This window comes from Cygnus olor, chromosome 1 (assembly GCF_009769625.2).
Source record: "Cygnus olor isolate bCygOlo1 chromosome 1, bCygOlo1.pri.v2, whole genome shotgun sequence".
NCBI lineage: Eukaryota > Metazoa > Chordata > Aves > Anseriformes > Anatidae > Cygnus > Cygnus olor.
Genome location: NC_049169.1, coordinates 76,652,551 through 76,665,895, shown reverse-complemented (window position 1 = coordinate 76,665,895; position 13,345 = coordinate 76,652,551). Strand labels below are relative to the sequence as shown.

The 13,345-nt window shown below is 38.5% G+C and overlaps 1 protein-coding gene across 3 annotated transcripts in view; it reads left to right on the top strand.

Annotated features, from left to right (window-relative positions):
• Positions 1-1,845: 1,845 nt before the first annotated feature.
• IRAG2 (inositol 1,4,5-triphosphate receptor associated 2) overlaps positions 1,846-13,345 on the top strand; it is a 41,348-nt gene continuing 29,848 nt past the window's right edge. For 2 of the 3 annotated variants that reach the window (XM_040545181.1, XM_040545180.1), the window contains exons 1-10: positions 1,846-1,928; positions 4,649-5,270; positions 5,907-6,017; positions 6,764-6,944; positions 7,165-7,241; positions 7,320-7,398; positions 8,389-8,547; positions 9,738-9,855; positions 11,325-11,375; positions 12,836-12,913. In XM_040545181.1, the coding sequence (XP_040401115.1) occupies positions 4,676-5,270; positions 5,907-6,017; positions 6,764-6,944; positions 7,165-7,241; positions 7,320-7,398; positions 8,389-8,547; positions 9,738-9,855; positions 11,325-11,375; positions 12,836-12,913 (1,449 nt within the window). In that variant the 5' untranslated portion in view covers positions 1,846-1,928; positions 4,649-4,675. The remainder of the gene's footprint in view (positions 1,929-4,648; positions 5,271-5,906; positions 6,018-6,763; positions 6,945-7,164; positions 7,242-7,319; positions 7,399-8,388; positions 8,548-9,737; positions 9,856-11,324; positions 11,376-12,835; positions 12,914-13,345) is intronic. The other variant, XM_040545182.1, reaches the window with a different exon arrangement.

Here is a 13,345-nt window from a genome sequence, read left to right as displayed (position 1 = left end):
GTCAGGAGTCAGAGACTGAAATAGCCTGCTTCATGTTTTTTACAAAGTGCCCAGCCTGTGCAAGCACAGTCCATAAAATGTGCAGTCTCTTGGGCTTGTTTTCCTTACCCATTCTTAGCAGGAGGGAATAGAAATGGGTTTATGTGTGTATTTAAATGCAAAGTGTATAATTTATGTAGAGAAAAATGTTGTTAAAGACAGAATGGAAAACCTCAGGAAGTATTTTCAAGAGAAGACAAGTAACTTAATAACTCTGCTGTATTATCATTTGTTATACTTTGAAAATGTTTGTCCTCGATATTTACCAATGTATCTTGAATATGACATACACCTAACCCTTATCTAGTATGCCAATGAGACTATTAGGAGATTATTAAGGGTCTAATTAAACCTCATAGTCTGTAAGTGAAACACTTCTTCCAATCACCCTGTTTTTCACTCCACCTTTCTCAGTTTAGATTGCAAGGACTACAGGCAAGTTATTTGCCCCTGTGCCTGCACTGTGCCTACTCTATGAGCTGTACAACAGCATCAATATCATCATCACCTGGAGGAACCTCCTGAGAAAAGGTCACTCGTTCCTATCAAGATATGAAAAAACATGCATGCTATTTCAATTTGGGAGGTTTTCTCTTCAAACTAGTAAGTTAAAAATCCTGTGTGCATAAATCTCTCAAAGATAAAAGAAAGAATAGAAGAGATGCTCAGCTGGATTGATCTCAGAAACCTTACCTCTGCATTAATATCAACTTTACTCCTGGAAGAAAAAAAAAAGCGTATCTAGTCAAAATGCTTACCCATCTGCTAGTGAAATCAGAACTGATTTTATCAACACCTGGTCTCTGGCAATGCTGCTGGATGACAATAAATAAAAGATGTCTATTTTTTAATTATTTAACAGTTTTCCTACAAAAAATGGGAGAAGTCAGTATACTTCCGCGATTTGGGTTTTAACCACAAAGCACATGTGAAAGCATTTGTAATTTTTTTATTTTTATTTTTTTCTGTGAGGTGCTGAAATAGCCTGTTTTAGACTGGGAGGTGTTGTTTCTCCAAGTGTTTCAAGTCTGAGAGGCTGAATGGTTAGTATACAGGGCAGGCACCAATATTGCCTAAAAACATTATATTGGCTTATTCTACTTTTTTTTTTTTTTTTTTTTTTTTTTTGTAAAGCATATATCTAAAGATCCATGGTGTTAAAATGCAAATCTTGTTGGAGAATATAATACTTAAAATATTTAAGTCATGACAAGTTTTTTAGTCACAGACCCAAAAGCAGAGCATTCAACAACACAGGGAGAGCATACAACACAGAGACTTTTTAATAGACCATCAGCCCAAGATGTTTTAACTTCTGCATTCTTTCAAAAAGTGGCAAGAGCTATGATTTTTTTATATAATTTCTGTATTGTCTCCTCAAACTTCTACACGAGAAACTAGGTGAGATCTGCTGCTGCATGAAAGTTCACAGCAGCTGGGAAAAGTAACAACTTCTAATAGAAGTTAGAAACATCCCAAGTACCTGAGAGCATACAGAGCAGTAAACTGTATTGTTGTTTTACTCACTTTTTTTGTTTGTTTGTTTGTTTGTTTTAAAAGGCAGTTTGTGTGTGTGGATAGCAGTGAAACTTCAGGATGCGCTGAAACTCCATACTATTCACTTAGGATGTGCAGGAAAACTACAAGAAAACAAGAGAGCTAGAAACTTGGAGACTGATACTTAATTTGCAGCTCATTACAACTAATTGTCCATTAGCCCTAGAGCTGAGTGACAGACAGCCACAGGTGTACCTTGTGAAGCTGATTTTCTAGCAAATGAACACTCTGCTAGTTTCAGTACTAAAGTTTGTTCAGTTAGTCTTCCTTTAGAGGAACGGCCAAAATATCCTTAGTTACAGTGTGCTATCTCTACTAGACAGGAATAGAAGGTATTTTTTTTTACGTGCTACTCTGTTATTGTAGGTATAATGTTTTGTACTTATATTTCCTTTCGTAACAGGAAAATACAGGCAATATTTTAAAAGAGTATTGTTAAAGGGGATAGTGTTCTTTAATGATTGGTTGCTTATATTTAAGGGCTTTCATGTACTGAGAGAATGTAATTAAGTCTAACTGCAGTGTTTTTACCTTTTTTTTTAAAAAAAAAGTATTTTTAAAGGCATTCTGTACCTCTAATATAGGAAACTCCTTTACTTCCTAGCATTTGCTTTTAGGAACAAGTCTTTCAAATCAACCATAATAATAATAAAAAGCAGTCTTTTTTTTTCTCCCTCCTTCTTCAAAAAATGTGCTGCACTTCTTACTATTGTTATTTTTTAAACTATTCCTGTGACCAAGGATATATTTATTATGGTAAATATTGTTACTTGCAGAATTAACAGCAGAAAAATAAACTTGGGGATCTTGTCTATCTGTCTGTAAAATTCAGCTTCTGGTGTGCAGAAAGCTTGCAGTAGGCCAATTTTTGTAAAGTATTTATGCCTGTTGGTAACCTGGATTCTTAAACACTTGCATGTGGTTTTCCTTTTTTCACTACAAGATTATACAAGCGGCAGCTCTTGTGTTAACTGTTGTGAAGCATGTTGCCATTTTTGAAAAAATAAATCAATTTCTTTGATAAGATGCCTTCAACCTCTTTTTGTTATTTCTTTTTTCTTCTGTCTGAAAGAAAACGGGGGAGCTAACTTTTGGAGGAAGAAGAGGTTGATTCACTTGGTTTCTTGATGCTCAGGCTGAGTAAGAAGCCATGGTTCTGTGAAGTCTATATCCTTCTGGGGGCACGCTGGTGTTTGCACTGTGCAGGGGGAAATCCCTTCAGGTCAAGGAGCTCAGTGTTCCATTCCTACAGGCAACAACTGGCGTTGCGCTCATGCACACACACGCACCACCTTGTGAGCTGTAGTTTTTAAGCTGTTATTTAGTTTTCCTTTCCACCTGCTTTTATAACATAAAACTGATCTGTGATGGTACCATTCCAACAGGCTAGCTACAAGTTAAACCTCAGCCTTGGAGTCTCTGGGAGTTGTTATTGCTGGTACATAGGATATACAGCCAGCATGTGCCGGGATCTTTACTGCTTTTCTGTTTCGTACTTTAAAGCAAACATTGCGTGCGTTTTTTTTTCTTTAAGCATTGTACGTAACCTTGTTGCAAGAAATGGTACAATGTATTAATAGTGCTGATGAGTTCAAAGTGATAGAGTGGTGGAAAGGTAGGTATGTAGCTGTAATATTAAATGCAAAATAAGAACTAAAATCTGATTCTAGGGAGCTTCAGCTAGACATATCTGGTGCTATTTTTCTCTCTTATAATGCATCTCTAATAATGATCTAAATGTCATAGCTAACTTCCAATAGCATTGCTTGTTTCCCTCTTGTTTCTTTACAATTATGAAGTTTAAGAAATCTGTCGTAGAGCTCTGAGTCCAGCCACGTTCATGGGCTGGTGGATGGTGTCTCTTGGTGCTGCTGATTCAGCAGATTATCTTTTTTGGAAGAGGAACTGTGAAGGAAGTCCACAGTGGGATAATGTCAGAGGAAAGCTCCCAACTACTCAGTTCAGAGAAGACTGCAAACTGCAGGATGACAGAAATCTTGTTGAAACAAGGTTTTTATCCCTTCAAAATACAACTCCCATGGTTTGGTAATGCACATGTGCATATCTGATCAGAAATATCGCATTTGGAAAGATAAAAATGCAAATAGAACCAAAACACTTCTGTAGGGCATGTTTTTGGGGCAATTCTTTGTGTGGTAGTGTTGTAGTTAATTGATAAAAGAAAACACAGGTTCTTAGTTTTCTATTTTTGTGGGCTCATTGAAATGTTGAAACTCTTGTGCTCGTTTTTCCTGCCTCCTGCTATCCCCCAATCCAGTACCCACAAAGAGTAAACTCAGAAAGGCAAACTGATATTTTCCTGAAAGCTAACTTCATTTAAACCTTAGCTTCTGAAACCTGTTGGAAGATGATATCAAGAATGCTGCAACCTCAGAATACTTAAAATGGCCTGTATAGCTGTGGCTGCAGGGTTTGGCTGAGAGGCTTCTGAACGAAAGCAAGAGCTACTAACGCCTAAAGCTGTTGGAGGTACCTTGGGTAAAGAGCTGGACAGTTGCTGTTAGACACAAGCAAAAACCCATGGTATCAGGAAGGAAGTATGTGACCAAAATATGACCAAAAATAATGGTTATGAAAGTTGTGTGGGTTTTTGCTGTTGTTTGCTCTTCTAATGAAAACTTCTATATTTAAAAAACATATATATCTAATTTGGGATAAACTGGGCTGAGTAACTGTTGCTTAGAGCTTACTTTAAGAAGATAATCAACTGCTAGGTTGGAGAGGGAAGTTTTATGTTATTTTTTTTACCCCTTCCTCTCTGGTATGGTTATTGTATTTAAGAATAAGCAGTGAAATTTCAAAAAAAAAATGTTTCTTTTCTTCCCCACCTTGTCCAGATCTCTATTGCTTCTAGTTCCCTGGAGAACTAAACACTGTGGTTGAAGGTTCCTGTCCAGTCTGTATATGGACCAAGGATTTTCAAATCACTTGATACCAAGGCTCCAAGCTGCCTGCTCAAAGGAAAAATTCTCACAAAGAAGTTGTCCATGGTGATGTACCTGACTGTTTTGTTTTGTCCTCTTCTTTCCAGATACTTTGTAAGAGAGGGGAATTTATAATGTCTTCAGAGCATGGTGCTAATAAACGACATCATAACCCAGTGGACAGTATATGCAGAAAGATCAAATCTATCCAAATGATGGATCAAGTCTCTAATCCCGCTTTACAGATACCAAAATTTCAGTCACGGAACTTTGACAGTCCGCAGTGCAATATCAGAAAAAATCTAGAAGAAATACTGAAGAAAAGAACATTTAGAAGTCGTGATAGTACTAGTCCACGCTTCATCAGCCCCAGCAGTGAAAGTGTTTTCTCTGCAGACTTGCAGTTGCTGTCTCCTTGTTTTGGGGAGATCTCTGACAGCTGCTCTGCAAATGCTACATACTCGGTCATTAAAAGCGAAGAGAGGACCAGCAACCCATGGATGCCAGTATGCCCCATGGAGAACAGTTCTCCATCCTACTTCACATCCAGAGAAGCTAATATCCAGAACCAGTGGTGTGCTTTAGCAAGTACTGAGTCTGAAGATGCGCGTCATGAACAGAAGTACCTTACGTCAAGTCCTCACTTCCAGTTCTTCACATCTGATAAAAAGTCAGAAAGTGCTGTGATCCAATCTCCTGCACCACAGAGGTCACCTCTGAGTGAAAGAGGTAAAAATTCTTGAAACAAACACCATTTAATCCAAAAGCCTAAACATACAAATATTAAGCCTACATAGATGAATTTCTTTACTTCTTAACCTAGTAAAAATGTGTTACAATCACTCCAACATAATAAGATTACAAATAGAACTAAGCAGAATCTTAATTTTCCCCTAAAGAATATTAATCTAAATGTAAGAAGTGAGGAAGTAAGAAGGCTTTTTTAAAAAAAAAAAAAAAAAAAAAAAAAAAAAAAACACCTTCATATTTGCTGATTCTCTTTTTGGGGAGAGGTGGGTTTGGGTATCAGCGTAGTCTGCTTTTAATGTAAAAAGATATTATTTCAGATTTTTTTTTGGCGTGTTTTAATGTAATCTGACTATGATGATTTTTCTACCAAAAAAAAAAAAAAAAACCTTATTCTGGGTGTGGAGGAGAAGAAAGAACACATTATGTAGCTTTTACCTTATGCAAAAGAAAAGCCAGAGCTCCCAAATGTGCACATCATGATGTTATGTGTATGTTCATGCTATCTCAGAAATAACACTGCAGTTAGAAGCTATGAGCTTCTAACTCATGTGTTTATGTGCTCATATAGAACTATGAGCACATAAAGATGGATGATAACAAACTTATCTTTCATAGGATGGAAGCAGTCACTGGGCTGCAAAGCTGACAACATGTATGATGTCAGCTTGATCTGTGAAGAAGACTTACTGACCACTATTTTCTGTGCATGCGACATAGAGCATACAGGTTTGTGAGTGGCTGTTTGTTGCTCTTCTGTAGTCTTCCCTAAAAAAAATTTCAAAGCTGGTATGTTACATCTTGAGACATAGTAACCTCTGGTATGTTTAGACTGCCTAGCTACCTTAGCTAGGTGGCTGTATGCATGGCAGACGCAAAACAAATCCCTGTGCCTCTTTTGCATGATGCCTCTCTCTTTCCTCCCTGCCTCCCCTCCCCTGCTGCCCCCAAGCTAATCTTTGCAGTATTTTAGTGCAGAGGAAATAGAGGCGCAACACATTTCTACCAATCAAATGTGTTGGAAATGACTGCTAATTTCTTTTAGGGTTTTTCCTATTAGAAAAAAAAATTAGGAAACTTCAGAGTGAAAGGCTATTCTTCCAAGTTCTACCTCAAATATGACCAGAAGTGGTAAATAAAGGAGTCCAGCAGAGTAAAATAATGTCAGTTACAGGGTCTGCTCAATTTGATGAGATATCTGAATGTAGTAACACAGCAAATAAGGTGAGTCTGTTCTTTCTAAACTGAAGTCCACAGAAAAAGTAACTCAACTTTCACGCTTCTATATTAGGAGATGAAGGAAAAAAAGCGTGAACTACTTCTTATCGCATCACACTAGAACTGCAAAGATCAGTTGCTTGCCTACAGCAACTGAATGTGTACCAGTGCAGATCAGTAGGAGGCCCTTTGGCAGCTCTTTACAGTGTCCTAATAGACTTTGAAATCTGGTACATGGTCACCTATATTTATTTTAGGAAAAGTAGCAGTTTCCAAGATAGTTGATTATCTGAGACACACAACAAGTCGTGGATCAGAAGACAGTGGTCTTGAAGAGCTATGCAACATGCTTGATCCAGAGCAGAAAGACATCTCCATGGACCTTGAAACATATCATGCCATCATGAAGGAGTGGATTGAAGACTGCAAGAGAAAATGGTAATAGTTTTTTATCAATTTATCTCATAAAATCTTCTGTGAAAACAGGAAAGTAGGAAGTTTTCCTATGGCTTGTGCGTTCTGTACCTTGGAACAAAGATGGCATTAGGGCATTGTGATCACAGGGTGGTTTTAGGATGAAAGGTTTCAAATATTACAAAGTTGGTAAGTGATCTTTTTTTATACTCTTGTACGTGATTTTTGATGCTTTCTCTTTCAGGGAAGATGGTACAACTGAGGAACCAACAGCAAGCATAGAAGACCTGGAATTTAAAGTACATAAAAACACATTTGAAGGTGCAGACCATTTTATTCTGATTTTTATTCAGGAAACACCGCTTTCTTACTCCATAACCAAAATCAAATCTCTTTCAGTAAAAAAGACACCTGTCTGGATGAATGTTACATCAGGAAGCTTGGAAGCCTTTGGGGGTGATGTGTCTAAAGGAGACATGTAAGTTCATTTAAGCAATTCTTTCTGAGAATTTAGTACTCCTACCTTTGGATTACTTGAGAAATTTCAAGAACCACTAAAACTGATGGAAGCTCTGTCAAGACAGTTTTCTGAAGCTAATGCTGACCTCAGTCTGTGCAGGGTTTTGATGCTTTCACATTCTTCCATATAGATTCTGCTCAAACTGAAAAACATTCTAGTAATTTTCCTTACTGGTTTCTTAGTCCTTTTGTGTCCATTTACCTTGTTAATTCCCTGTAGTTGGAGTTTTACTGGGAGAGGAAGTTATGTTTTTTTTTCCTTTTTAAACTGTACCTCCGTCACCTCTTCTAAGTTCTTAGGTGTTTGATAATAGAAGCTATTTTCTCTTGAAAAATCTGATCCTTAGTTTTGTTTAGGTTATTTTTTTATAATCATGACTCAGATTTGAATTTTTTTATTAAATGTTTTGCTATTAAGCACTAAGTTTCAAATATATTTTTTTCATTTTATGCATAGTCAAGATATTCGGATATACTTCTGACACTTTCCTCTCATTTCTCAGGACCTCAAAAAGGTGATCCCTGTTCAAGTTTCAGTTGAAAGTGTAGGTGCAGGGTGGTTTAGGAGAAGTGAAAGGATCCAGAACTTGAGGAGTGAGTTAGAAGTATTAGCAATCGCCTAAGAGGTGATTAGAAAGGGCTTAATTAAGATGCTGTTCTGCAGGCATGCAGAGGTGGCACTCGTCTGGTGGCATACTTCTATTGCAGGGAGGACAAAAAAAAATGATTAAAGACAAAACATTTCCTGGTGTCCGTAGAATTGCAGAACTGGTCTAAACACAATCTTATATTCTCATTTAGAGCAAATGACTGTACAATGCGAAAGTCCTGTGTGAGCTCTCTTCTCGCTTCTCTTATTGCTGTAGCACGATGTCAGGATTTAAAAAAAAAAGTCTAAATTAGAGACAGTGACCTATCTTGATCTTCCCTGGTTTTGTTACTGAAACAGGGAGACTTCGGACTTGATAACCTGTGTCGCAGACCTGCAGTACAACAACCAGAAGCTTCAGGAAGAGAACAACAAGCTAAGGCTTACACTGGAAGCTATGGATGAGACCAACAATAAGTTATTGGCAGATAATGAGAATTTACGTCAACAAATAAAAAGGTGGGAGACCTGGGCTACTGTGTAATGGCTGTGGGTGGACATATCTTCTACCAAGTGGTCCAACCTTGCTTTATGCTTGTGGCCTCATTCATGCTTCATGCCAGCGACTTTCTTGACTTAATGCTGTGTCTGTAATATTTAACCCTCTTGCCCAATTGTTCTGCTCTGTACCTCCTGGTTCTTATAAAAACAGTCATTCATCTCATAGCCTGGTTCTTGTGGCCTGAGATGCTGTGGGTGTGTTATAGGCAAATTTTTAGGGTGAAGGAAAATCAGTGCGGGGTGGGTGGATGAAAAAGGGCTAATATTACCAAGTGAACAGCCAAGCACTGTAAGGTTTCCAGTCCTAGACCACTCTGCCAAGCAGAGAGGAAATGTGTGTAAGAGCTATTTTGCTAGTCCCTTGAGGAGCTAGAGTGAGTTGTCTCACTAGATCAGTATTGCTGTATCTCGGGGAACCATCAATGCTGTGAGTATAGGCCTATTTATACAGTGAGTTCATAATGCTCATCTCACCCAACTAATTCAAATGTCATATAGTTATGTCAACTGCCAAACCATTCCCAGAGTCTTCGGGGAGATTAAGGCAGCAGCATAGATTAAGAGATTAATACATACATAGATTAAGAGATTAATACAACATAGAGATTAAGTCTTGCAGCATAGCTGGTGTGGGACATGTACCCTCATACCAGACCTCATGCTCCATGGTGCTGTACAGCCCATGGCTAGCCAGGTACAGGGCCTTGCCATGCTGGTTAAATATATATATAGGTTGGGGTATCTGATCAGGAAAACAATGATGCAGAGCTTATCCTTGAAAACTGAACTGAAATGGCTTCCTTAACTGCTAACAATGAAGTACTGTAAAGATGATTTATGTGCTCAAGTTAATCAGATATATGACTGTAGCAAGCTAGGTGGTTAGGTGGATACAAACAAATGCATGTTATCTTTGGTGCTATGCTTGCCTGGGTTTTCATCCCTTAATCTGAGTGTGGAAGGGGACTGATGAAATAAACAGTGAATCTGTGAGCCTTTACTTAACAGCAGAGCCCATCATTTTTGTTAAGCATCTGTGCCAAAGAGTAAGTCCCTGATAGCTTCTAAAAATGCTGTGTTCTTGGTATTTCAAGCCTGACCAACAGCAACATGCTGTAGTTTAATTGGGTTTATTTATCTACATGCAGCATCCAGCATTCTGTGTTGAAAGCCAAATCACTGGAAGAAGAACTAGAAGAAGCAAAAAACAACCTGAACCTGTTGGAAGAGAAGAGACAGCAGATTCTCTGCCAGAATAAACACCTGGTAGGTGCTCTTACTTCTTAGCTTATGTTGAATAAGTTCTCATGCTTTGCTGTAGCAGTGGCATGACCACTCAGACTATAAAAAATCAGCAGTATGACCACCTCTGTATTCATAGGTACTGGGGCTTGAAATATGATTTATTAGTGTTAGGAAAGTACCGTGAAGTTTTTGTATGGAACTATCATCTATTACAATGAAGAAAACAATTAAAAGGACTAGTCTACCATGGAAATTGATCTTGCTTTTCATTATGATTAAAGACAACAGCTCTCATTCCACCATCATTGAGCTCTGTCTGATTTGAACTTGGCAGCGTTCTGCCAGAAATTCAAGTGCTGCACAAGACTGTATTTTAGAACCAGCAGGACAGGAGGCTTGGTTCAGATATCTGCACAAAGGAGTTGTTTTCCAAAACCTCCCTAGGCTTATTAGAGTTATCCCCATGGGCTGGCAGAAGTGACAAGGGCCTACCAGAAGCTTGTCTGTTCTGGGCTGACAGCCAGAAGCCATGCAGCATGCTTGGCATCTCTCCTTTGAGGCACGGGATGCCTATGCAAGGGTATCTGAATTGCACCTCAGGTGTCTGAGTAGTAAAGCCAACGTGATTGTAAGATTCATAAAGCAGCATGGTAACAACATTGCTGCTGCTGCAGCTGTAGCAGGTGTTGTCAGATGTCAGAGCATATGCTGTCTGGAAAACATACGTTTGTGTTGCTGCCATGCGTGCTGTTCACGCTACAGTGGTATCTCTGTGTCTTGCTGCATGGGCGTAGGCTGTAAATAGGTGTTCCGTGACTCTGTGTGCTGCCGATGGGGAGTATTTAGAAAACAGGAAAGCCTTCCATGCAGAGCAAGAACATAAGATTTATTTGATGCTATTTTTGATCCATTGTGCATACGTTTTTGATTGTTTTGATTTAATTTTGGGTTATACACCAAATTCTTCTTTTGTGAAGGAGATGGGAGGGAGAAATATTATGAGAAGTCTTGTAGTTCTGCTTACAAGTCACTTAGTAACTGTTCCCTGAGCTGTGGAGGCACTGAGTGGGATACTACTACTTTTCTTCCTTTGCAGTGGTGGTGGGCAGGACTAAGTAGAGTGTGGCACATAAGCTTTTCAGACTTGTCTGAACTTGCACATAATTAGCCTTGCTCACTCTGACTTTGAATACATCCTTCCTATTGTCTAGTGGTCTGAGTTTTATTCTAATGTGAAATATCAGGGTCAAGCCCTGAATTTAGGAAGTGTAAAATCAGTGAGAGCTCATGAACTGCACTGGTTTCAACACTCCCCATTCAGCTCCACTCTCTGAAGCAAAGGAATGCAGCACGACAGCTTTGTACTGGGCCTTGTGTGTATTTGTGTTCTGTTGCTTTTTGTCTCAGTTTGGCTTTGAATGTTGAATTTGATGTGCTAAAAATGACTACTGTCTCTGTTTGTTTGTTTTTCTATTAATAAACCTAATCAGGAGAAAGAAAATCAGTCTCTCGTCATCAAAATGGCTTCTCTTCAGGAAGAGGTAAAATAAATCATGACTTTGCAAACACATGGTCTTGTTGATCTAAAAGCTTACCACTAAGAAATGAAGTGTTTCTCAGACTTTGAAGTCTGATATGCTTGTTAGGTTATCAAAATATCTGATGTTTAACAAGAATGGCTTACCATAACACTCTCTATCTTGAAGTTGCACTGTGCTTTAGACTTTCCATTTGTTGGGCAAGCAAGGATATGAGGCTGAGGAAGTGTAGGGGACAGGATTAAAGCAGCTTTTAGTTTTCCCTCTTTCAAAGCTTGATAGATTAAACTCTTAGCTATTTTTAGTTAACGCAACTATGAATACAATAAGTCTATATTGTTTCAATCTCCAACTAACGCTTTCTCACTTGATACTCACTTCTGTTTCCCTCCGGTAAGATCCAAAGGAGAAGTTCTGCATTTCTAAAGAAATGCAGTGGCCGGGGGGTTCCACTCAGAGAGAGACCCATTATTGGCCAAGGACCTACAGGAGGCTAACAGAGCTCTCTCTAGGCTTCCTGTTTGTTTGTGGCCCTTCTCAGAGGGGAGCTGTTTGTTTTTACTTTCTCTTATTTATTTCAGTGAAGTAAGTATTTTATAAAGCAGTTTTCATCAGATGATAAAATGTTTTAATACTTGCTTACAGCCTGCACTTTTACAGTATTTAAGATGAGAGTAGAGAAACAGATTACTTCATAAGAAGTAATGAAAAGAATCATCTCACAGATTCAGGAATCTATTGTCAGGTAACAATGTAGGAGCCATTGTTTGTTGCATGCTTACCATGTTCAGAATATTAGTCTTTACCAAATACAAATATCTCAATAGCTATTGATTGACAGCCTAGTTCCAAAAACTAATATTCAAGTGGTAGGCCTGAAAGCTTTTCTTTAGCTTTGCAGTTCTAGTAGTGCTTTAAATCATGTTCTGAGATTTTTTACTTTTGGTTCAAACAGTGCTCTGGAGAAATAGAAAAAAAGGAGGAGAAACTATTTCAGTGGGGCAAACTTAGTTCACCTGGATGGGAAAAGGAATCCTTAGAAATGTATTGGAGATGCTGGTGTCACCAAATTAACCTCATCCTTATAATTTCACCTTCCAACCAAAAGCTTGTCTACAGTGGAGGCGTGCTTTAAGATAGAGCTCGTGCTATTCTAAAAAAATCCTTTTTTTTTTTTTCTTTGACTTGAAGGACTTGAGCTTTAATTCTTGTTCATCTATGATCTACATTTTCATAATTTGAGCAAGTCCTATTGTCCAACATGTTTGCAGCATCAAACCTTTATTTTGAAAGGTATAGAAACATGAGGGAAAGTAGGACAAGAAGGCTTTTATGTGAGTAAATGCCATCACTGCTTTAGAGTAGGCAGTAGCTTGGGGGTGGAGATGTCATTATTCCTAGTTTCATCAAGGAGAAGCTGTCAATCCATTCAGCTGTGCCTAAACGTTCTGTATCTTGTTCAGCATATTAGGAGTAGCATGGACACTGATGGACTTCAAAAGAAGATTTTGGAGCTGTCTAAAAATGCAGCAGAGCTTCAAGTAAGCACTTTAACTCCAGGAGACATGGACAGGCTATAGTTTACTCAGGTTTAGTGGGGGAAATTGCTTCCACTGGAAGGTAGGCAATGCTGAACCCATCTGTGCTAAAGAACTGTAGTGCAGTCATAGCTTGGCCAGTATGACAGCTTTGACAGAGAATGTTGCAGTCTGGAGGTTAAAAATTGGGCCAATATAGGCAATCCACATTTTTCATTCTTCCCTCAAAGTTAAGCATTTAGGAAACCTTTTCCTCACTGAGGAGATGTATTAGGAAACTGCGCTTTGGCTGATGTTGCTGTAACTATTAGCCTGGACAGATGAGGGGAAAAGAGGTGACTGAGAGCTTAGGATGTTTTCACTTTTAACTGGGTGCAAGGTTTGAACTCTGAAACACTCCATGCAAATGTTCAAAAGAAGAATATGATTTTCTAC